This window comes from Vombatus ursinus, unplaced genomic scaffold (genome assembly GCF_900497805.2).
Source record: "Vombatus ursinus unplaced genomic scaffold, bare-nosed wombat genome assembly UNPS02013931.1, whole genome shotgun sequence".
NCBI classification, from domain to species: domain Eukaryota; kingdom Metazoa; phylum Chordata; class Mammalia; order Diprotodontia; family Vombatidae; genus Vombatus; species Vombatus ursinus.
In genome coordinates, this window is record NW_020953709.1 from 2015482 (window position 1) to 2037722 (window position 22241).

The following is a 22241-nucleotide window of genomic DNA, read 5'->3' on the forward strand; positions in this document are numbered from 1 at the left end:
AATTTTGTGTCTTATTTCCTATGCAGAGCAGATGAGGAGCTGGGAGAGAGAACTGCTCAGTAAACAGGGAACCGAGAATGAAGGGTGGGCCCCGGGCTGATAACGCCACTCTGGCCTGGCATGGCACCCAAGCCCAAGTCTGGCTGATGCCTCTCGGGCTTTGCCTGGGAAAGAAGCACAGTACATGGACCAGGGGTCACAGGACCTGAGATTAGATCCTTCCTCCTCTCCTCCCTGTCCCTGTGTGACCTCGGGTGAGTGACTTCCCCTCTCTGGGCCTCTGTTTTCTCATCTGTAAAATGGTAGGGTTGGACCAGAAAGGCCTCTGAATTACTTCCTAGCTCTATGATCCTGTGATTCTCTAAGCCCTGATCACTTCTTTAAGTGGGTATTATTCTTCTTAATTATATTATTATATTATATTATATGATTATTATATAATCATATATATTATATGATAATATAATTACATATATGTGTAATTATATATAGAATCATAAGTTTTATGATTCTTAAATCATGTTTTAAGATTTAGGAAGTATTTTTCTCCAAGTCAACAAACATTAACTACTTCACAGGCCAGGTTCGGGATTACGAAGCCAAAATGGAAACATCCTGCCCTCAAGGAGTTTACTGTCTACGGACCCCTTACTGGGTGAGGATAGAATTAAAGGTAATTTGAGGGGTGCGAAAATGCCCCCTGCTGGCAGATCAGGAAAGGTTTCCTGTAGGAGGCATCACCTGAGCGGAGCCTTGACAGAAGCCAGACCAGAACCATGTGAGGAGGAAGTGATCCCCCATGGCTGGGGATAGCCTATACCACTGCAGAGAGGCGGGCAATGGGGGGCCTTGAGTTTAGGAAGCGGCTATGGGTCCAGTTCAGCCGGAATGAAAACGTCGTGGAGGGGGATCACCTGAAGTAAGTCTAAAAAGTAGATTGGAGCCGGATTGGAGCTGAAGAGTTCTTTTAGAGGTAACCCATGGCCCAGGGCACCCTAGCTCTAAGTGAGGCCAGGTCTGATTTGGGCACTGGCCCCAAAGATACTAGTCTCTCTTTGGCTTGATAATGCCCGTATCCAAATTTGTTCAATATAGCTTGTGTCTAGGTTCCTACAAATAGAAGTTAGGGTCCTCGGTTCCCCTAAAAGCACTCAAGGTAACATATTTTTGGGGAAGGGATGGCATATTGCCCCTCAGAAGACGCAGAAGGTCAGGAAGGCTAGAAGGAACTCATAAACCATGAACACAATTCTCCCTCTCCAGTGAGTCCTATTTTTCTACGAGACCTTTGGACTCAGTCTCGCCCCATCATGTGGGCTCCCTCAGAATGGACCTGAACGTGGGGTGGCCATGGTGAGACTCCCTCCCTGCCACAGTCCTGCCCAGACCTAGAGTGCTAGCTACTCTGTATTTTGGACCCCCCAAATGATTCTCTCCATTTTACCCATGTGGGTCACGAGGGAGATGTGAATTGCTTAGAGTCATACATCTAGTAAGTGTTGAAATTGAGATTTGAGACCCGGGTCTCTCGTCTCCAAGTTCAATATTCTTTGCACCACACCAGGCTGTCTCCTCAAGCCCAACTGATTGATGCAAGCACAGGAAAAGATCTTAAAGAAATAAAACACAGTGTTAATGGTTCTTCTTATCTTAACATCACAGCTACTCTCCAATGAGTCCTACTCCCAGTATAACCCTCTTAGGAAATGAAGATTGAGCTGTTCAACACAAACAAAACAATACTGAAAGATCTCTGGAGCCCACAGCAATAGTCAAGAAAGGGTTCAGTGACCCACAACATACTCAGGAGGATTAAGGGCTCTGAGATATTTGTTATGACCCAGGAGGGAGATATTGAGGTCACTGTGGGCTGTTCTCTGAAGGCCCTCACTCAATAAATATGCTACTGGGGCCAACAAAACTCCAACAGAATAGGACCCATGAATGTCAGAGCTGGGAAGGGCTGGAGAACATTCATAGGAGGATGTTCTAAGTTTAGGGAATGGTGTGAGCAGAGGAACAAAGTGGGATGAGGGTAGAGGGGTTTTGGGGGGCAGAGAGACCAATTTGTCTGGAACAAAGCATATAGGGAGGAAAAGTCAGGATGATAGGATATGATGAGCTGTGAAAGGTGTTGAGCACCAGATAAAGGAAACTGAATTTGATTTGGTTGGCAAGATTAAGCCGTTGAAGATAGGGTCATACGGTCGATGACGAGTTTGCAATGGATCACTGAAAGAAAATAGAGTTTGTATGTGTGTGCGTGTGTGTGTGTGTGTCTGGGGGTGGTGGTGGTAATAAGGCATCCTGAGCACTCCCACACTTCCTAGAGAATGCAGCCCTCCTGGTCCCTGGTGGCCAAATTCTTAGAAGGCCCAGAAAGCACAGAGGATTGAGGCCTCGTTTCCCAGGCAGGCACCAAGGGAAGGAAAGACATCTGGATTTGGCTTAGGATCCTCGTCTCAGGAGGGGGTCGGAGAGAGTTAAGGCCTGCCAAGACAAAGTCCTGTGTTCTGCCTCACTGCTTCTCCACCCCCCACCCTGCTGCAAAGGACTGCATGTGGTTTGGGTATGCAAATGCTGGAGCCCTAGTAAGGGAACTGGTTAGAGCAGGATGTTCAAAATAACGCAACAAAACACAAACAACCCCCAACTTCTCCCTTGAGTACCTGGAAATTAGTGACTACCGTAATGATATTATTAACATTTTGGGGTATTAGAAATTTCAATCGTTATATTGATGTCTTTTGTTGCAGGCATTTCACACCCAATCTCCGTATTGGACTTTGTGACAAAGAAAAAAGAAAGAAAGAAAGCAAAATTGAGGAAAAAATTAAGCAAAAATATCAAATACTTGTGTATACAACAGAAACTTGTGCATACAATATTCAGTCCTGGTAGGCCCCCACCTCTGCTGGGCAAGAGGAGGTGTTTTGTTATTTCTTTTCTGGAATCTTCATTGGTTTTTTTCCTCAGTAATTCCAAATTCAACCTCCATTTAGTAATCTTATCTTTTACATTGTTGTAATCATTGAGTATGATGTTTTTCCTTGTTTCTGTTTAGCTCGCTCTGTATGAAGGTAGCCTGGCACAGTGGGAAAAGGGCTGGCCTCAGAGCCAGGAAGACCTGAGTTCAAGAACCACCTCTCATATATATTGATCATATGACCTTGAAAAAGTTACTTACCTGGCCAGAGTTCAAGGCAAGTCCCTAAGATGAGAAGGTGCAGACCGGCATGGTTGAAGGGAATTTCCTCACCCAGGAGTTCCTTATATCAGTGAAATCACAGGCCCCAGTCCCTATTCCCAACAGTTCACACAGATTGTTCCCTATATTTGTCCTTTCTTACAGCCCAGCAATAGTCCATTCATATATCAGACTTCTAGTTGCTCTCTACTCGATGGGCTATCCATCCTCTGTTAACACAGAGAAGGCTACTAGGAATATTTCTGTACGTGGTGGACCTTTGCTTCTCTCTTGGTCCATCCCCAGGAGTGGGATTCCTGGATCAAGGGGGATGAGCATTGGTGGCATCATCTTGGCCACACATGGGCTCCCCTCACAGAGTCTTGGAGCTGGAGGCCATCCTGAAGATCATTCAGTCCAAATCGAACCGGGCTCCTCTCTGCTTGCTTTGGCACATGTCCTTAGGCCTCAGTTGACCTTTGTCTTCACTGTCTCTGCTCAGCTTCTCTCTGCAGGTTTTCTACAAACTTTCTCCACACGGTAATGCTCTCTGGGTATTTAGAGGTCATGAAATATTAAGAGTTGGGAGGGAAGTTGGAATAGAAAAACGTCCGAGCTGGAAGGAAACTTCTTAGAGAGATCGCTGGAGTTGGAAGAAGCCTTAGAATGGAGAATGTCCAAACTGGAAGAGACATGGAAGGTAGACTTTTAGAACTGGAATGGACTTTAAATATAAAATATCAGAGCTGGAAGGGACCCCAGAACACACGAGAGGCATCATGCAGAAAAGCTTGCTTCAGGCTTTGGAAGGGTCCCTAGAACATGGATGCTCAACCTGGAAAGGACTTTAGAACATAGAAAATCAAGTGTTAGAGTTAGGAGAGAACGAAGGACGTAGGACTGAGAGTTTCAGGACTGGACGAGATTTTAGAGAACATCCAGTCCAGCCCTCTTATTTTACAGAAGGGGAAACTGAGGTCTAAGGAAGAGGAGTGACGGGCCCAAGGTCACATGTTGAGTGTTGAGTTGACCTTGGGTCTCAGGACGAGGACTCGATACCACTTTAGTTTCAAAATCTGTTCTTTCCAGGTGAGCTGGAGGATGGGTTGCTTGGCCCCTGGCAGAACTGCCCTATCTTCAACCTTTTTTTTTTTCTCTGTTTCCCCCTCATCTCGTCAGCATCCCGCCTTCCCCCAGATCTCCAGCAGTCTCGGAAGTCTTAGCAAGGGGACAGAAAGAGAGGAAGAAGGGGACAGAGCCGGGAAGCAGAGCTTAGGGCCTCCGGGCAGGCAGTGTGGCAGTGACCTGGGATTCCCAGTGCCCGAGTTTGAATTCCAGCTTGGCCCCTTATTACCTGTGTGACCTTGGACCAGTCACTTAAACCTTTTAGAGCCTCAGTTCCCTCATCTGAAAATGAAGGAGTTGGCCTGGATGACCTCAAAGGTTCTCTTCAACTTTATCTTAGACTCTCCTTCCCCAGAGAACCGAAAGTGAGGACAAGAAAGGAATGACCAAACCAATGAAGTGATCAGTACTCAATTTTTAAGCACCCTTCTAGTTCCAGGCACTATGCGAAATACTAGAGCTACAAAGACAAGAATGAAATAGATTCTGCCCTCAAGGAGATTACAATCTAAGGGGAGAGTCAGCATATAACGATACCTGGTTGCCTACAAAGCAGGCTCAAGGAGGCGAGGGGACTAGCAGGAGGGAAAATGGGAGTGGGGGGAAGGCCTCCCGCCCACCCTGGTGATTGGGCCGAGCATGGAAGGAAAACAGAAATCCCAGGAGGTCCAAGTGAGAGAGAGTCAAAGACCTGGAGGTTGAAGATAAGGGGAGGGGGTGTCAAAGAACAGAAGCAGCAACAGTGGGAGTTGCCCCCATTTCTATAAAACTTTAAGATTCACGACCACCCTCTGAAGGTAGATAGTGAAAGGACGTTAACCCCCATTTTGCAGATGAGGAAATTGAGACCCAGGGTGGTTACAGTCCATGACAGGTGTTCATGGCCAGACAACTAATATTAGTCAGACAGTTAATATGTCGGAGTTGTGCCTGAGTCTCCTAATTTGAAGTCTAATTCCTATTCTACTACACCTTGGGTGATGGGGTTTAGGGGGATATTTGGGGGAAAGGCTAGCATTTATATAGTGCTTTAAGGTTTGCAAAGCTCTTTTCAAGTATTTGTTTTTTCCTCAGAACAACTAGGAAAGGTAGGTGCTATTACCTCCGTTTTGCATTTGAAGAAACTGAGGCAGTTAACTGCCTTATCCGGGGTTGAACAGCTAATAAGTGTTGGAGGCTGCACCACCCAGCTGCTAGAGTAAGAGGCCTTCCTGGGGTTCCAAAAAGCACACTTTTTGCTCACTTCTCAGAATGTCTAGGCCAGGAAGAACCTGCAGCCTCGAGGCTTCATGTGGGCCTCCACGTCCTCAAGTGCGGCCCTTTGACCAAATCCAAGTTTTACAGAAAAAGCCTTTTATTAAAGCTTTATTATAACATTATTATGTTCTGTGAAGTTTGGATTTGGTCAAAGGGCCGCACTTGAGGGCCTAGAGGGCCACATGAGGCCTTGAGGCTGCAGGTTCCCCAGCCCTGGTCTAGGTGAAGCCCACCAGACACCTTGCTAAGTAGGACAAAGGGTTTGCCTCTTCCTCTCCCACGGCCTCTCTCTGGCTCCCACGCTCCATACACCTGACCTCGTCCAGGACACAAAGTTCCATGGGGAGCCTTGCCCTGTACTCATTCAACGGGCAGAAGGAATCAACGCTTCAGTCCATTCAGGGCTGACTTCTAAAGCTGATAGGTCAGCGGTCAGACTTGGCAGCTCACAGAGCAAGTGGGGAGGTTGAACACATGGCCAAAGGAACAGGCTGGATTTGGAATCGGAGGGTCTGGCTTCTAGCTGTGTGTCCTTGGGAAAGTCACACAGGCCGCCTCCCACCGATAGCGATATCTTATAACCAGCAAGCTTTGCTGTCTCATCTTCTGTTTCCTCTTCTCATCTCGGCTCCGTCGGGATCACGGGAGCACGGATTCGGAGCAAGAAGGGTCCTTAGAGATCATCTCATCATTTTACAGTGGAGGAAACTGAGGCCTGGAGAGAGTGAGTGCCCTACCCATGGTCCCTTGATGCCCCTCCAGCTCTGACATCCCACCTTTTGGGTCTCTTCTGGTCCTAACATTTGATGCATGAGTTTTATGAGTCCTGTTCTCGACCTGAGCTTTGCTCACACTCTGGTATCTGGGGAGCAGCCCCCCCCCCAGATCCCACAATAACGAATCAGATTATCCCCCCAAAATGATAACCACATCCGGATCTGATTATTTAATCCAGATTCCTGAGAAGCGCAGATGTGCTCGTGGGCCAGGAAGCTCTGTGGGAGAGTCGGGGAGGGGGCCGTGGAAAAACAAACAGGGATTTTGGAGAGCTGTCTTCTGTCAGCGCCCTCACATCCTACAACTTTCTCATGTTATACTTCTGCCAGGTGTGGAGGCTGAGGGACATCCCAGGGGAAAGCCGCGTTGTCAATTCTGGGGCTGGAGATGAGGACGCTAGAGGGGGTAGAGGGGCTAACATTTCACCCGGGGAAAGAGAAGGCAGCCGAGCCCCCAAGCTTTGGAGGGTGGGGGGGGGGGGGTGAACTGCTATGGGATTAGAGAGGGGAGATTAGCTTTTGCTGAAGCCCGAACATGAGGACCATGGGCTTAAATTGGAGCAGGGAGCCTTGAGATGAAGGAGGGAAGAAGTGGGCGGCAATAGAGCCAGGAGTCAGGAGACCAGGGTTCTGGTCCTTGACTGTAACTGTGCGACCTGGAGCAAGTCGCTTCTCTGTCTGTGGACCTCAGTTTCCTCAGCTATAAAATGGGGACAACAATAATTGCACCGCCTCAAATAACAGGGTATTATGAAGACTGAGTGAGATAATAGATGAGAATGTGGTTTGAAAGCTATGCATATCAGGCATCACTGTGAGCACTCTCAAAAACTCGGATGGGTCTGGGATCTTATCAATTCAGGGCGCTACCAAAAATGTAGCTTATAACCCATCCACGCTTGTCCATTCTGGGCAACTCAAAGTTCTTTTGAGGATCAGAGAAAATGTCTCCTCTTAATTTCTTGTTGGCCACGTGATCTAGAAACGCAACAGACATTTTTCATCCACTTGGTCTTTCTTGTGTGCACGGACAGGTCAATCTCCTTTAAATGATTACAAAACTCTTCCAAGAAACTCTGCAATTATAGCATGTATCATCATGATCAATACAAGTCTCCAGTAAAGTCTTCCCCTGATACCTCATTGTGGCAAGGAGGGGATCCTGGGTTCTCAAAGGCTTTGCCGTTGGAGCTCAAACTCAAGAAAGTCCTACTGAGCTGAGAAGGCTTAGAGTTTAGCCTGAGCAACAGACTGTGTGTCTTTGGTCTGATTACCAGCCTCATTAAGTCTGGAGGGGCTCATCACCAAACTGACTACAAGGGGATGAATTTTTTGACCCTAGCAATTGTCAAAGTCAGTCTACTGAAACCTTGTCGATAAGCCAGGGTCTGTAACGGTGAATGGAGTGCCCATGATCAGGTCTTCAAAGGATGGAAGTAGTGTTAATACAGTCATGTTTTATAGACTTTCTTAACCTTTTTGTGACCTGGACCCATGGGCAGTCTGTTGGTGAAGCTACGGGCCCCTTCTCAGGACAATATTTACAGAAGAGGAGCCTGAGGTCCAGAGAAGGCCGTGGCTAACCTCGGCTCACACTTGTTGTTCACCCTTCGTTTTCAGAGACCAGTGACATCACAATATTGATGAGTGATGTCTTGACTTGCTCATGAATTGGATTTGAGCAAGGCAAGAGCCTCACTTTCTTCTTGCCTTAGTTTCCTCATCTGTAAAATGAATGGGAGAAGGAAATGGCAAACCATCCAGTATCTTTGCCAAGAAGATCCCAAATAGGGTCACGGACAGTCGGACATGACTGAAAAACAACTCGGCGACGCCACCTTCCAAGCCCTGTGCTAAGGATACGAACAGAAAAAACCAGGAACTCCCTGCTTTGACTGGGGAGATGACACAGAATGGAAGGGTCACTTGCAGGGCAGATGGCAAGATCTGCTGGTCTTCCATCTGCCCCTGAGGAATAGACCTAGTGACTCTCATCTCCTCCCAGCTGGGTGAACAGTCAGGCAGCCCAGATGGAATGTGGATGGCCTCTAGCCTAAGGATCTGGGCGGGCAGGGGAAGGGTATCATCTGGTGGGGTTGGAAAAAACACTGACTATGGAGTCAGAGAACGCTGCAATTTGCTACTTACAGCCAGCGTGACCTTGGCAAGTCATCTAATTGCTGCAAAGAATACAGAATGTCTCCCTGACCTCAGTGACTCATGCGTAAAACGAGAGGGGGTACACTTGGCCTCTGAGACTCCTTCATCTCTGGATCCGTGACCCAGCAGGTCATCAGCCGCATCCAGGGAAGTGGGCACCCTGTCTGGTGGGCTCACACCTTCCCATCCACTCTTGACTGCTTCTGGTAGAGAAGGGTGGGCCCAAATCCCTTTGCCATAATTCCATAATCACCAAGCAACCTGTTAGCTCTGGGTATTTTTGCCAGAGGAGAGCTGGCCTCAGAGCCCTGGACCTTTGGAATAATCGGGCAGCCAGGTCACTTCCTTCCGGAGAAGATGTGAAAGGGTGTCCAAGCATCTAATCACTGGAGAGCCTTCCACCCCAATCCATCAGGGATCCTTCTACCAGTGTCCATCATCCCCTCCCTGCTCTTGGGGAGCTGCCTGGGGTAGGGTCGGGGTTCAGGGACTTGCACAGGGTCACCTAGCTCTCTGCCCAGTACTCCATGTTACCTCTTGTTATTATAAGGGTCTGAGAACCTGTGTTTTTTCTTAAAAGTGTTTTGATCAATGTGTTTTAATAATTGGCTCCCTTTGTAATCTTATGTACTTCATTTTACGCACTTATAAATATCATTCTGAGAAGGGGCCCATATCTTCACCAGACAGCCTGCCCAAGGGTCCAGGACACCAAAAAGGTTAAGAAAATCTGTAAAGGATTATTGTATTAACGTTATTTCCGTCTTTTGAGGACCTTTGATCACATGATTGTGGATACTCCATTCACCAATGCAGACACGCACTCAACAACTTTTAAGTAGACTGAGAATTGCTAGGAAAAATTCACCCACCTCCAAGAGTTGTTATAAGGAACAAAATAAATAATATTTGTAAATTATTGTTATTATTTCATTTATTTATCTATTTGTTTTTAATTTTCAACATTTACTTTTATAAGATTTTGAGTTCTAAATATTATTATTACAAAGAGAGAATAATAACCTGTAATACTGGCCACACAGAACTGTAAAATATTATTTCCTTTGTTCCTTATAACTCTAGGAGGTGGGTACTATTAATAATCCCTTTTTACAGCTGAGGAAACTGAGACAGATAGCTGTTAAGTGATTTGCCAAGGGTCATACAGCTAGCTAGCATCTTTGGCCAGATTTGAACTCAGGTCTTTCTGACTACAGTTAACTAAGGAAATTGAAGCTGTGAGAGGTTAAATGACTTGCCCATGGATATATGGCTAAGTCAATATAACCCATGGCCCAGCATTCCTAAGTCTGAGGCTTACCCAAACTCATTGTGATCTTGGGGGCCCCCCTAAAAGATCACTTTCTCTTTGGCTCATATTGTCAAAACCCAGCATTTACTCCAGGAAAATCACTGATTATAAATAATGTCGTTCAGTTGTGTCTGACTCTTTGTGACCCCATTTGAGTTTTTCCTGGCAAAGATGCTGGAGTGGTTTGCCATTTCCTTCTCCAGCTTATTTTACATTTGAGAAAACTGAGGCAAACAGGGTTAGGTGACTTGCCCAGGTTTTGATAGCTAGTCAGTGTTTGGGGCCAGATTTGAATTCAGCTTCTCCTGACTCCAGGCATGGTGCTCTAACCACTGCATATCTAGCTGCCCCCAGATAGTATCTAGGTCTCCACCAATGTGGGTAAGAGGGTGCTCAAGTCCTACACAAACACTCAAGCCAAAAGAATGCCAACAGCCCGTTGATTTGATGTAGGATGACCTCTATTTCATCACCGCAGAAATTCAGAAAGAGTCCATAAACAATGCACAAAACTCATGAAGGATTTACAATAGTCCGTAAATAATAGAATTCTTTTAGCTTTTCAGCGAATCTTACTATTTTATGAAACCATAGTCAGGAGCCTGCCCACAGAGCAAATTGTTAAATTTTCAGTGTGCACATTTACACCTTGGAACTAGCCTGGGAAATACTACACATCTGGGCTCAATAGATTGCTTTGTTGACCATCATGAATTAAGATGTTAATAATACAGATTAAACTTAAGTGTGTCATGCATCCATTTCTTCCTCCCCACCCCCACCCATGAGAGCTGGTTGTTAAGCATTTTACCAGCACATCCCTGACGGGAGTTAGTCTCTCTGATTTGAACTCCTTTCAGAAGGGAACTGCACTTGGGGTTGTCATCAGGGCAATCTCTCCAACATTCTGGTTAGTTCCTTTTTCAATAGGGATGTAAGTGGTTTGCCCACCGCAGGCCACTCCCTGTGGTTCGGACCCCTCCTGGGGCTCCCAGAAAAGCAGCATCCATTCCTGTCTGGTCTACACAAATGACTCACTGTCCTAGTAGAATGCGAAGCCCAGATTACTGGCTCCTCCATGGCCTGGCTTTAGTCCCTGGCTCCTTCCAGCACAAAGGGCTGTTGGCTGCACTCTGACTCCCTCTAGAATAGAGGTTTTCAATCAAGGGGTACTGTGGATAGATTTCAGGATAGATTTTGCTTATATTTCTATCCCCAAATACTTAACACAGTGCCAGGCACATAGGAGCATTTAAATGCCCACTCTCTCTCTCTCTCTCTCTCTCTCTCTCTCTCTATCTATCTATCTTTCTATCTCAGGAGGTGCCAAGGGGGTGGCTCAAACTCACCAGTTCATTGAGGGCTGGCTTAATCAGTTGGCTTTCTTCCTTTTCAGAAGGTGCCAGGTCTACCTTCTAGTTTGAGATGCATTCAAACATCCCAGATAAAGATTCACTGTCCTGGAAGTTTGGGAGAACCCCTCTGGTCATCCTGCTAAAGAAGTACTAGGGAGAGCATTTGACTTCTCCTTGCCCTTCACCAAAGTAGAAGGCTCCCTTCTATATTATCTGTGAAAACTTCCAAGAACAATATGTCTATGAAAATCATAACAAGAAAAAAGAAGAACATCCAGTCCTCTGTCCATTAAGACCAAGTGCTTTCCCAGGATGCTTTCCATTCCTGAAATTGCATGCCCCAGGTTCCAAGGGCATATGTTGCTTTTACATTCTGTGCTCTGAGTTCCTTCCAAGTTCCACTATTCTATGCTCTAAGGCACCGTCCAAAATGTCAGGACATTCAACTGTTTGCGTTTTCAGGCTGCGAGTGGGGTCTGTTTGGTCATGCTCATCGTCTTCACCATTGACTACCCACCACTCTCTCAACCCTAGTCACCTTGGCTCTACCCTCTAACATCTCAGATTTGGCTTTGGGGTACCTCTCTATTGTATCCCCTGGAACAAAGGATTACCAAGGAGACTGAGCATTTTCTCATGCCTGGAATACTCTCCCTCCTCTGTTCTGATGACTGACCTCCCTGGGGGTCCCAACTAAAATTCCACTTTCTACAGAAAACCTTCCCTAGCACCTCTTAATTCCAGTGCCTTCTCTGTTAATTATCTCCTATTTACCCTATATATAGCTTGCTTTGCATATATTTATTTGCATGTTGTCTCCTGAATTAGATTGTAAGTTCCTTGAGGGCAGGGGCTATCTTTGGCCTCTTCTTGTATCCCCAGCACTTAGCACAGTGCCTGGCACATAATAGGCACTTAACAAATGTTTATTGATTGATATTTTGATAGTTATCACATATTTAAAGAAAAAACAAGTTCAAATCTCAAGTCAAGAACTCCTGTGACCTAAAGCTATTCTTTATCTTCACTTGGCTTCCAGTTTTTCTGCTGCTCACAGCAATCTCGGCCAATTATCCCTGCTCTGGCCTGTTTCCTCCCTTCCCGATCTCGCTCCTACAGTTAACCAGTTAAACTAGATAATATCCTCAGTTCTGGAATTCTTTGTCCCTTTTCCTGTAGTGTTACCCATGTAACTTGCCAAACCTTCACCCTGGGTTGTCCTCAGCACCCATCTTCTCCGCCGATCACACACTGCTGAATGGTGCTGAAGGAAGTCACACAACTGTGCTGACTGGGTTCATTTCAGATTTATGTGATCTAATCTTCTCTAACTGACTCTGTTGCACATGCTACAGAATCTGTTCCAGATCTTCTCTTTTTCTCCCAGCGTCCTACATGACCACTTCTCCACTTTTGATTTGCAGAGGACCTCCCCTCCCTTCCATTCCTAATCTCCAATCTCAAGATATCTGTCGGCTCCTTGGGCAGCTGGGTGGCACAACGGATAGAGCACCGGGTTTGGAGTCAGGAAGACTCCTCTTCCTTAGTGCTAATCTGCCCTCAGACACTTACTAACTGTGTGACCCTGGGCAAGTGACTTCATCCTCCTTGCCTCAGTTCCCTCATTTGTAAAATGAGCTGGAGAAGGAAATGGCAAACCAATCCAGTGTCTTTGCTAAGAAAACCCCAGATGGGTCACAAAGAGTCTGAAATGACTGAACAATAACAGCTTGGCTCCTTCCCTGCTGCCTATAAACATTCTCATTTCTCTCCCCAGTTCTTTGAAGAAAAAAAAAAATTATGATGATCTAGCAAATCCTCGGTAAGCGTGAACATTTCCTACCCAGAGGTCAGAAAATGAGGATTGGGCATGAAACAATGAATCTATAGCTCATCTCCCTTGCTCCTTCCAATAGCCATTACATTTATCTTGGTAGCACCAGCATGGCTCCTTTTGTGAGTCTTTCTCCAAACCCTACTTAGGGCTCATTCTGTGCATTTTGTAAATGGGTCATTGATGCTCTTTTTCCTTTTTTGGGGGGGGGGTCTCACCATTGCTACTCTTCTACTGTACTCCTCCCTACTCTCCTACTCTATCCCTCCCCCTAAACGAAAGCTCTCCCTTTTAATAAAAACCAAGGAAGACAAATGTTTATTTTAATGGTCGTGTCTGGAAATGTAGGTTGTGTTCCAAACATCCAGTCCATCCCCATGCCCATGCCCATGCCCATCCCCATCCCCATCCCCCTCTTGAGGTGGCAGGCATACTTTCCCATGAGTCTCTGTTGGTTGTCGCATTCATCAATCTGTCCCTCCTTCTAAACAAACACTTTCTCTAGGTCTTATCAGCTCCTCAGGGTCTCCGCCCTTTCATTCACAGCCAGATGCCTAGAAAAAATCAGGCCTTGTCTACGCCCACTCACTTCTCATCACTTTACAATCTTGTCTCTCACTTCCCAATTCTAACTTTGTTTTCCAGGGTCATATAGATCTCATAAGGGCTACCTCCGGGGACTTTTGCTCAGTTCTCATCCTCTTTGATTTCACTCAAGACAAATCAACAAGCATTTATTAAGCGTTTACTGTGTGCCAAGCACTGTACTAAGCCCTGGGGATACAAAGAGAGGTGAAAGACAATTCTGATCTCAAGGAGCTCACAGTCTAATAGGGGAAACGGCACGCAGAACTGTTGTACAGAGGATTTAATACTTGGCACCCCGTCTCTTTAATCTTAGTGCCTTCCTCCCCCTCACCATCTCCCTTTCCTGCCTCATTAGTCTTTTCCTGCTTCACAACTGTGGGTGCACGCTAAGGCCCTCTTCTTTTCTCTCTATACCCCTCCCACTTTGGCAATCACATTAACGCCCATACGTTCAATTCTAAGCCTCCTGCCCATGACTCCTGACATTATATACCCAGTCCTAATGTCTCTGGGAAATTCTAGCCCCACATCCTCAATGACCTGTTAAACATGGCTGGCTCAAGGTCACCATGCCCACGATGGAACTCATCATCTTCCCCATCTTAGTCCCTGCCACCCTTCCGAATTTCTCCATTTGTGTAGAGGTCAGCGCCATGCTTTTAGTACCGAGGCTCACAAACCCTGAATCATCCCGGACTTTGACTCTCCCTCACCCGAAGGTGGGTGGATAAGGCAGCTGGGTGGCAGAGGGGTAGAACACCAGACTTGGGGTATTCACTCTCCATCTGGGAAAACTCCCACTTTTACAAACAGGGGGATTGAAGAACGGGGAGGAAAAACTTTGTGATGTGGATTCAAAGGGAAGAACCCAGACCTGGGGACTTGTAGCACACAGTCAGTTTCTGCATCTCCTCCTGTTCTGGATGAGCTCCTATGGGGCAGATGGCATAGCAGCAGAGAGGGACAAAGAGAGAGAGCGTCTGCATTGCCCTGGTCCTGAAGGTCAGATATCTCTCTCCCTCCCTCCTTCCCTACCTCCCCAGGCCCTGTCTCTCTGTCTCTGACTGCGTCTCTTCTTTCTCTTTCCCTGACACACACTCTCTCCCTCAGCACTTTCTTTCACTAACACACTAACACACATGCCTCTCATGTGTTCTCTCACCTTCCCACACCCCCCCCCCGCCTTTCACACACTAGCTGTGTGAACTCAGACAACTTACTATAGTATATTAAACAACCTTTCTGAAGCTGTCCCACAAACTTTCTCATATACACATTTTTCTTCTCCCCATCTCCCACCCTCCTCTCAACTCTTACACGTTTCAGTTTTTTAAATTGATCTTTGGCTTTCATATCACTTTCATCTCCATACAGTTCCCTCCTTTATAACCTCAGTTTCTCTTGTAACAAAGACTAAGCAGTTTAGGAAAACTAGAACATTAGCGGAATTGAAGTGTTTGTTTTACACTTGTAGACCCGCAAACCCGAAGAAAGGAGGGAGGTGCCTCTTCCCATCTCTTTGGGGGACTAAGTTGGGACAGTACAATTACTCAGTGTTTTCGTTCTGATAATAGTTACGGTTGCCCCTTCCATTCACATTGCTGTCATCATTGTGTGTAGACTGTTTTCCCGGTTCTGCTCACCGGTTTTTGCACACTCCTACCATTCGTGTCCGAGACACACTCAAAAATTCTCTCTGTCACGGCAGGATTTCTAAAAAGCAGTCTACAAAGGGAGGGGCTGAGGGCTCCCTGCGCAGGGTAAATTAGGGGCGGGCTGGTTGACTTGGCTGAGTTATCTCCCATCTACACTGAGATAAGGACGCCGGGAGAGAAACCTGACAAAATTAACTCCCGCCAGAGGTTACAGTCATTTCCTCCTCCTCCAGCCTCCCTTCTCCTCATCGCCACCAACCTCACCTCTGCTCTTGTCCAGCCTCAGGGGACTCAACAGCTGCGTGCAGCCTCCTGATGGGAGCCGGCAGCCTGGGATCAGGGGACCCCCTCCATCTCCACCTCTCACTTCCAGCTGGGACCCAGGTAAGAGGGGCCAGAAGCTCAGCAAGCTGGGGTGAGGCCAGGCACCAGGTCCAGTTGGCTGTGCTGCCCCTTCCTCGAAGGATGTTGGCTTAGTGAGCGGCGTGCGTCTGGCAGGGAGAGACCTCGTAGCCTTAGTAGGGACAACCGCATTATTGGCCTCGGGGAGGCAACGGGAGCCCGCCTGGCTGAGTGCCCTGGGGAAGTGGTGGCCAGTCCTGCATCCTCGCCAAACCGAACTCTGCAGGCTGGATGGGCACCGTGAAGGAGCTCTGGGGAGGGAGGCTAGGCAGGGACCAGAGTGGGTTAGGCACATTCACTTTCCCTCTTGCTTTCCTCTTCTAAAATGAGGCGGCTGGACTAAATGATCGCCAGGGTCCCTTCCAGTCCTAAATCTAAGGTTCTTTCCCCTCCCCCCACCTGAGCCTCAGTTTCCTCACCTGTAAAGTGAGGGGGTTGGATAGAAGGCCTCTCACGTCCCTTCTAACCCTACATCTGGGGTCTTATGAAGCCCTTCAGCTTCCCTAAAGCCAACGCTCTGTCTTGGCCTTTCTTCCAAGTTGTCAGCAGAGGATCGCATCACATACAAAATGCCTAGAAAGCACTCATGCTATAATCACATGAATTGTCCAGCAAGGTCAGTGTGATCTGCCATGGATTACCATATTGAGAATAACCACCAGCCTTCCCGTGGCATTTTAGTGTCTGAAAGGCAATCGACAAGTATCTGATTTGATCCTCAGGACAGCCCTGGGAGGTAGCGGCTTTTGTAATTTCCGTTTTACAGATGAGGAAACTGAGACAGCCAGAAGTTAAATGACTTGCCCAGGGACACACAGTTGGTGTCTGAGGTAGGATCTGAACTCATTTCTTCTGCCTCTAGGTCTAGAGATTATATAAACTGCTCCTACTTTATGCTGCATGCTAATCAGTCAAATGCCAAACAGCTAATAGTAATGTGAGTGGTTTAAATGAGTGTTTTAAGAATCAAACCCAATTTTTAGTCCTCTTCTCCTGGATTTCTAATATCTATAAAGGGACTGGTGTCAAGACAGTTTTAAAATTTTTTTTTATTTATTTCATTCCTGGGGAGGGAAGGGAAAAAAAGGGAAAAAAATAGATTTACATGATACATGATTTAAAAGGGATATTGAGGCAGTGAGGTGGTGCGGTGGATAGAGCATGGGAGGCCTGAGTTCAAATCCAGCCTCAGACACTTGACATTTACTAGCTGTGTGACCCTGGCCAAGTCACTTAACCCTGTTTGCTTTGCCAAAAAAAAAAAAAAAAAAGGACTGGTAAGTTGTACACAATAGGTTTGCAGTTTCATGTGCAATCATCTTTTAAAAAAAAATTCTACTGTTTTGGAAATGCTTGTTTTGTTTCATAAATGAAAAATAAATAAAAATTTTAAAAACTGGGCAATAACTCATGTCTGCACATACACAATCTTAACTTGCTCTTCACTGTAAGCATTCTGATCTCCATTTTACAGATGAGGAAACTGAGGCTCAAAGAGTTTCAAAGTGACCTCGGAGGTCCCTCCAGCTCTAAGTTTATGTTTTTAGATCTAAAAATGATACCACAGGGCTTGAAAGGGACTTTAGAGGGCATCTAGGCCTGATTGTACAGGGGAGGAGACAGAGGCTCAGAGAGCTAAAGTAACTATTTGTGGGAGCTGGGGTTCCAACCTCTGTCCTTCATCTTCAATTTCTTTGTCCTATTCCTGACATGCTGTGACCTGGAACATGTCTTACTTACTGTAGATGCCCTTAGCCTTGGCTTCAGGGCAGGTCTTTCATTACCTAGGGTGCCTCTGGGGTCTACCTACTTGGAGATGATGCCAGGGTCTGAGGTTGGACTGTCTGGAGAGGACTGTAGGCTGTGGGCTAGGACAGAGCTGGGACCTTTGGCGCTGGAGGCACCATCTGTTGGCGTGACTCCTTAGCCGTGTTTGGCTGAAGAGGCAGGGGATAGCGGGTCTGCGAGAACTCATCTGGCTCTGGGAGCTGCTCTGACATCTTGTCTATGGTTTATTTGAAGCTGGGCCACAGGCCAGGCTGTTTTAAGCTGTTTTCCCAAATCCACCTCCCGGAGTCTCTCTGCTAAAGCAGAGAGCCTTCTGGCTTTAGCCTAGGCTGGGAACAGATCTAGGGAGGCTCATAGCTTTTTAGAGCTGGAACAAACCTTACAGGCCAACTGTGTGATCTTATTTTACAGAGGGGTAATCTGAAGCCCTGAGAAGGTGAGATGACTCGGTCAGGGTCACACAGGTAGTAAATGTCGGTCTCAGGATGGGTATACTGGATCTGGTGTTGGGAAGAGACAATTTCAAACTGCAGCACAGACACCTCCGTGCTATGTGACCCTGGGAAATCCCTTCATCTTCCTGAGCCTCTCTTTCCCTATCTGTGAAATGGGGCTGAATAGCTGATCTTGTTGCCCACAGGGTCGTGTTATGAGGACCAAGTGAGCTCGTGCACAAGAGCTTTATAAGCCTGAGACCCTAAGTGTGAGCTGAGATTCTTAGTTTTGGGCATTTGGCAGACCCCACGACACGTGAGCTGTGGTTGTCTCTTGGTTGGGGGATGGGACACCATTCATATTCTGTTCCCGTCCTCTTCTCCACTCCCCTCCCCTCTCAGCTTTACCACTTCCCGTATGATTCTGGGTGAGTCAGGCACCCTCTCCTGCCTCAGTTTCCTCATCTGTAAAATTGGGGGGGTTGGACTAACTGACCTCTAAGGCTTCTTCCAGCTGATTATCTTTGCTCCTCCAATGTCTTTCTGCCTACCTGAATTCTGAGCATTCTTTAAGGCTCAGCTCAGAGACTTCCTCGACACCTCTCCCTCCCCAATCTCACCCCCTTCTCCAACCTACAAGCAGTTACATGGCACAGTGGAGAGGGTACAGGACCTGGAATCTGGAAGAGCTGAGTTCAAATCCTGCCTCTGACATTTACTAGCTGTAGGACCCTGAAGTGACTTAACCTCTCTCTGCTTCAGATTCCTCAGCTATAAAACCAAGGGAATTCTAACATCCAGCTTACATCCCTTCCTTCTCACCCCCTCCTGGGAGCTCCCACAGTGTTAGCTCATTCAGCCATCACATACTCTTGTGTCTTGTTCATGAATGTTTTCTAGCAGCATCTCCCAGTTGGAAGTCCCTCAATCGCAGGGGCTGCCTTGCTCGGGGACCTCACAGCGCCCAGCACGGGGCTGGAGACATGAGTGGCCCAGCTCTGTGTTTGAGGAGGTTTCCTCAGGCAGTGGCTCGAAGCTTGGTTGAAGGCTCTTGGGCAGCCTAGCCCTTGGTCCTCCATCCTCGGAACTGGACGAATCCATTTCTGCTGCCCTTGTCAGTGGGTCACAATATCCGGGGGCTGCCCAAACCTGGCCCACTTTCTCAGATGGGGCAGCAGTCTCCATATCTGGGTCTCAGCTTTCCTTCTGCTGTTGTTCCTATCTCGCTTGCTCTTGGCATATCAGATGGGGGTGGCCAGTGCTGGAGGCCTTAGCCATCACTGGGCCTGCAGTTACTAGTGGAGTTACTATTGGAGACCAGCCACTGGAGAGGACCGTCTGAGCAGGTCGAGGGGTACCCGGGGGAGTCAGGACAAGACCCGAAGCCCTTAGCTGCAGGCTGACAGCTTCCTGCCCTCACCATCCATCCCCTTCACCCACTGCTTCTCTGCAAAGGGACTGAGGACTTAGGAACGGCTCTTTTTGGGAAGAGCAGGTCAGAAGCAGAACTGCCCCCTGCCCCCATCCCACCAGCCGAAGGGGCAGAGCACAGACCTGGCTTTCTAGGGGTCTAGCAGAGGGAGGGACATAAGGATGACAGCTTCAGAAGGCGAGGCTAAGGGAAAGAGTTTTGTTTTGACACTGGGGGTGATGGGAACACATTTGTGAACAAGAGGGAAGTAGGCAGGGTAGAGATGGGAGAGAGAGAAGGAACAGTTCATTAGGTGAGCTATTAAACTGTAGGTATATCTGTGGATAGATGGCGGGGAGAGGGGGAAGAAAGGGAAGGTCTGTCCAATTGTTTTTAAAAAATGTTTCTATAACTGCATTTTGATGTAATTGGCTTCTTTTGTGATCCTATGTGTTTTATTTTATGCATTTAGCAACATTATTCATTAACAACATTAATTATGCATTAACATTATTATGGAGAAAGGGGTCCGTGGGTCTTATCAGACTGGCCAAAGGGGGCCATGGCACAAACAAAATTTAAGAGCTTTTATCCTTACTAGCTGTGACCCTGGGCAAGTCACTTAACCCCAATTGCCAAAAAAAAAAAAAAGAAAAAAAGAAAGCTTTTATCTTAGAGGATGGGGAGGGAACAGGATGAAGGGGAAAAGTCTTTGGAGACCCAGGTACTGCAGGTCTGCCTCTGAGCTTTTGCACAGGCTCTGCCCTGTGCCTGGAATACTTTCCCTCCTGTTCTCAGAATGCTCAGCCTCCTTCAAAGTTCAGCTCCAGGACCACCTCCTACTCCGGGAAGTCTGACTGCCCCTCAGGTAGAGATGCTCTCTCCATCAGAAACAGCACAAATAACTACATAAGATTTTGCGTTTATTTTTCTGAACAGGTTGGGAGACCAGGGGGGATTGACCGGGAGGTCAAGGTGAGGACAAACAGGAGATGAAGGGACCTGGCTCCCAGGGGAACTTTGGGAGAACTGAGCTCTGTGGGGACAAAGAAGAACGGGACGGGATGGTACAGGGCAGCTGAACTGCAGAGGATGAATAAGCTGGAGAGGTAACCCAGGAGAGGAAGAGAGGCAGGCACGCCCGTGTCGGATGACGCTCAGGGTGCTGCCACGGAGGCTGGCGGGCAGGGAAATCTTCAGAGCGTGCCCTGCCCTCTCCACGTGGGGCCTCCTCGGCGGCTAGGAGCAATGGAGAGAAGTTGCTTCCAGTTCTGACACTGTATTTCAAACTTACAGGTCTTGGGGAATCCTGGTTTTATTTCTTAAGTTCAGAATAAGATTAATAAAATGATAATAAGAATAAAAAGGCAGAAAGCTAAGGCTGCAAGTAGTCAAGTGGGATTAGCACAGGGTAAAGGACGGACATGGGGAGGGGAGAACCCTGGCCCTGCAAGGTTCTGAGGGCAGAGGAGGGGACTCAGGGGCACTCCAGCTCAGCACGGCCTTTCCCATGCAGGACCCCGAGATGTCGTCCAACATCACCCTGTGCCCCGTCTTGGAGTACATGACTAACATCACGGGCCACACCAGCTCCAACGGGCGCTACATCGACTACGCCTCCGTGACCCTGCACGGGCTGGTGTCTCTGCTGGGCATGGTGGAGAACGCCGTCATCCTCTTCGTGGTCGGCTGCCGCATGCGCCAGACGGTGGTCACCACCTGGGTGCTGCACCTGGCCCTGTCGGACCTGCTGGCCACGGCGAGCTTGCCCTTCTTCACCTACTTCCTGGCCGTGGGCCACTCGTGGAAGCTAGGCACCACCTTCTGCAAGGTGCACTCGTCCATCTTCTTCCTGAACATGTTTGCTAGCGGTTTCCTGCTCAGTGCCATCAGCCTGGATCGCTGCCTGCAGGTGGTGAAGCCCATCTGGGCCCAGAACCACCGCACAGTGGCCGCGGCCCGCAAGGTCTGCCTGGTACTGTGGGGCCTGGCCCTGCTCAACACCATCCCCTACTTCCTGTTCCGTGACACCATCACACGGCGGGATAATCGGATCATGTGCTACTACAATCTCCTGCTCCATAACCCCGGGACAGACAGGGATGCCGCCTGTGGTCGCCGCCAAACGGCCCTGGCGGTCAGCAAGTTCTTGCTGGCTTTCGTCATCCCCCTGGGCATCATTGGCACCTGCTACGTGGCCGTGAGCCTGCAGCTACGCCACCGCTGCCGCCAGCACCCCAGCCGCTTTGTACGCCTGGTGATGGCGGTCATCGCCGCGTTTGTCCTCTGCTGGCTGCCCTACCACATCTTCAGTCTGATGGAGGTCCAGGCCCACTATGACCCCAGTCTGCGCCCGATGGTGCAGGTGGCCCTGCCCTTCGTGACCAGCCTGGCCTTCATCAACAGCGTGGTCAACCCCTTCCTCTACGTGTTCACCTGCCCGGACGTGCTGAAGAAGCTGCGCCACTCCCTGCGCTGCGTGCTCGAGAGCATGCTGGTGGAGGACACCGAGTTCGGCTGCGGCAGCCGCAGGCGCCGCAGCTCCCAAGCGGCCTCCTTGTCTAGATCCTCCTCCACTTCCAGCTCCCCGGGCTTCCGCAGCCGCTGGCTCACCTGGGTGGGGGTCAAGGTGGCCGGACAGCCAGGCAAGGCCCCAGCCCCAGCTGAGCTGCAGGAGGAGGTTTCCTTGAAATGAGGCTGCCGGCTGGGGTATGGGACACGCCTCCTCCTCCAAACAGAACACCCCACCGTTCCAGGGGCCAGGTGCTGCCCATTCCCTGTCTCTCACAGCACACAAATCCCGCTGGGAATAGTCACTTGTTAAGCCACAGGATCAAACATTTACAAGTGGAGGAGGCCTTGGAGATCAGCTAAATCCAAACCCATTGTTTTAGAGACAACCGAGATCAACCCCATTTTAGAGATGGGGAAACTGAGGTCCAAAGAGATGAATAAGC

At 48.2% G+C, this 22241-nt stretch overlaps 1 protein-coding gene across 1 annotated transcript; it reads left to right on the forward strand.

Moving 5' to 3' along the window:
- The first annotated feature begins 39 nt into the window (after positions 1-39).
- On the forward strand, positions 40-22216 carry PTGDR2 (prostaglandin D2 receptor 2). Its single transcript, XM_027858846.1, has 3 exons — positions 40-254; positions 15530-15633; positions 20801-22216. The coding sequence occupies exons 1-3, from the start codon at positions 185-187 to the stop codon at positions 21977-21979; spliced, it is 1353 nt and encodes a 450-aa protein (XP_027714647.1). The 5' UTR covers positions 40-184; the 3' UTR covers positions 21980-22216.
- The last annotated feature ends 25 nt before the right edge of the window (positions 22217-22241 follow it).

Coding starts and splice junctions, on each gene's coding strand:
- PTGDR2 (XM_027858846.1), top strand. CDS start 185: ATGGACCAGGGGTCACAGGACCTGAGATTAGATCCTTCCTCCTCTCCT. Junction 255..15,529: donor CTGTCCCTGTGTGACCTCGG/GTGAGTGACTTC, acceptor GCTCTTGTCCAG/CCTCAGGGGACTCAACAGCT. Junction 15,634..20,800: donor CACTTCCAGCTGGGACCCAG/GTAAGAGGGGCC, acceptor TTTCCCATGCAG/GACCCCGAGATGTCGTCCAA.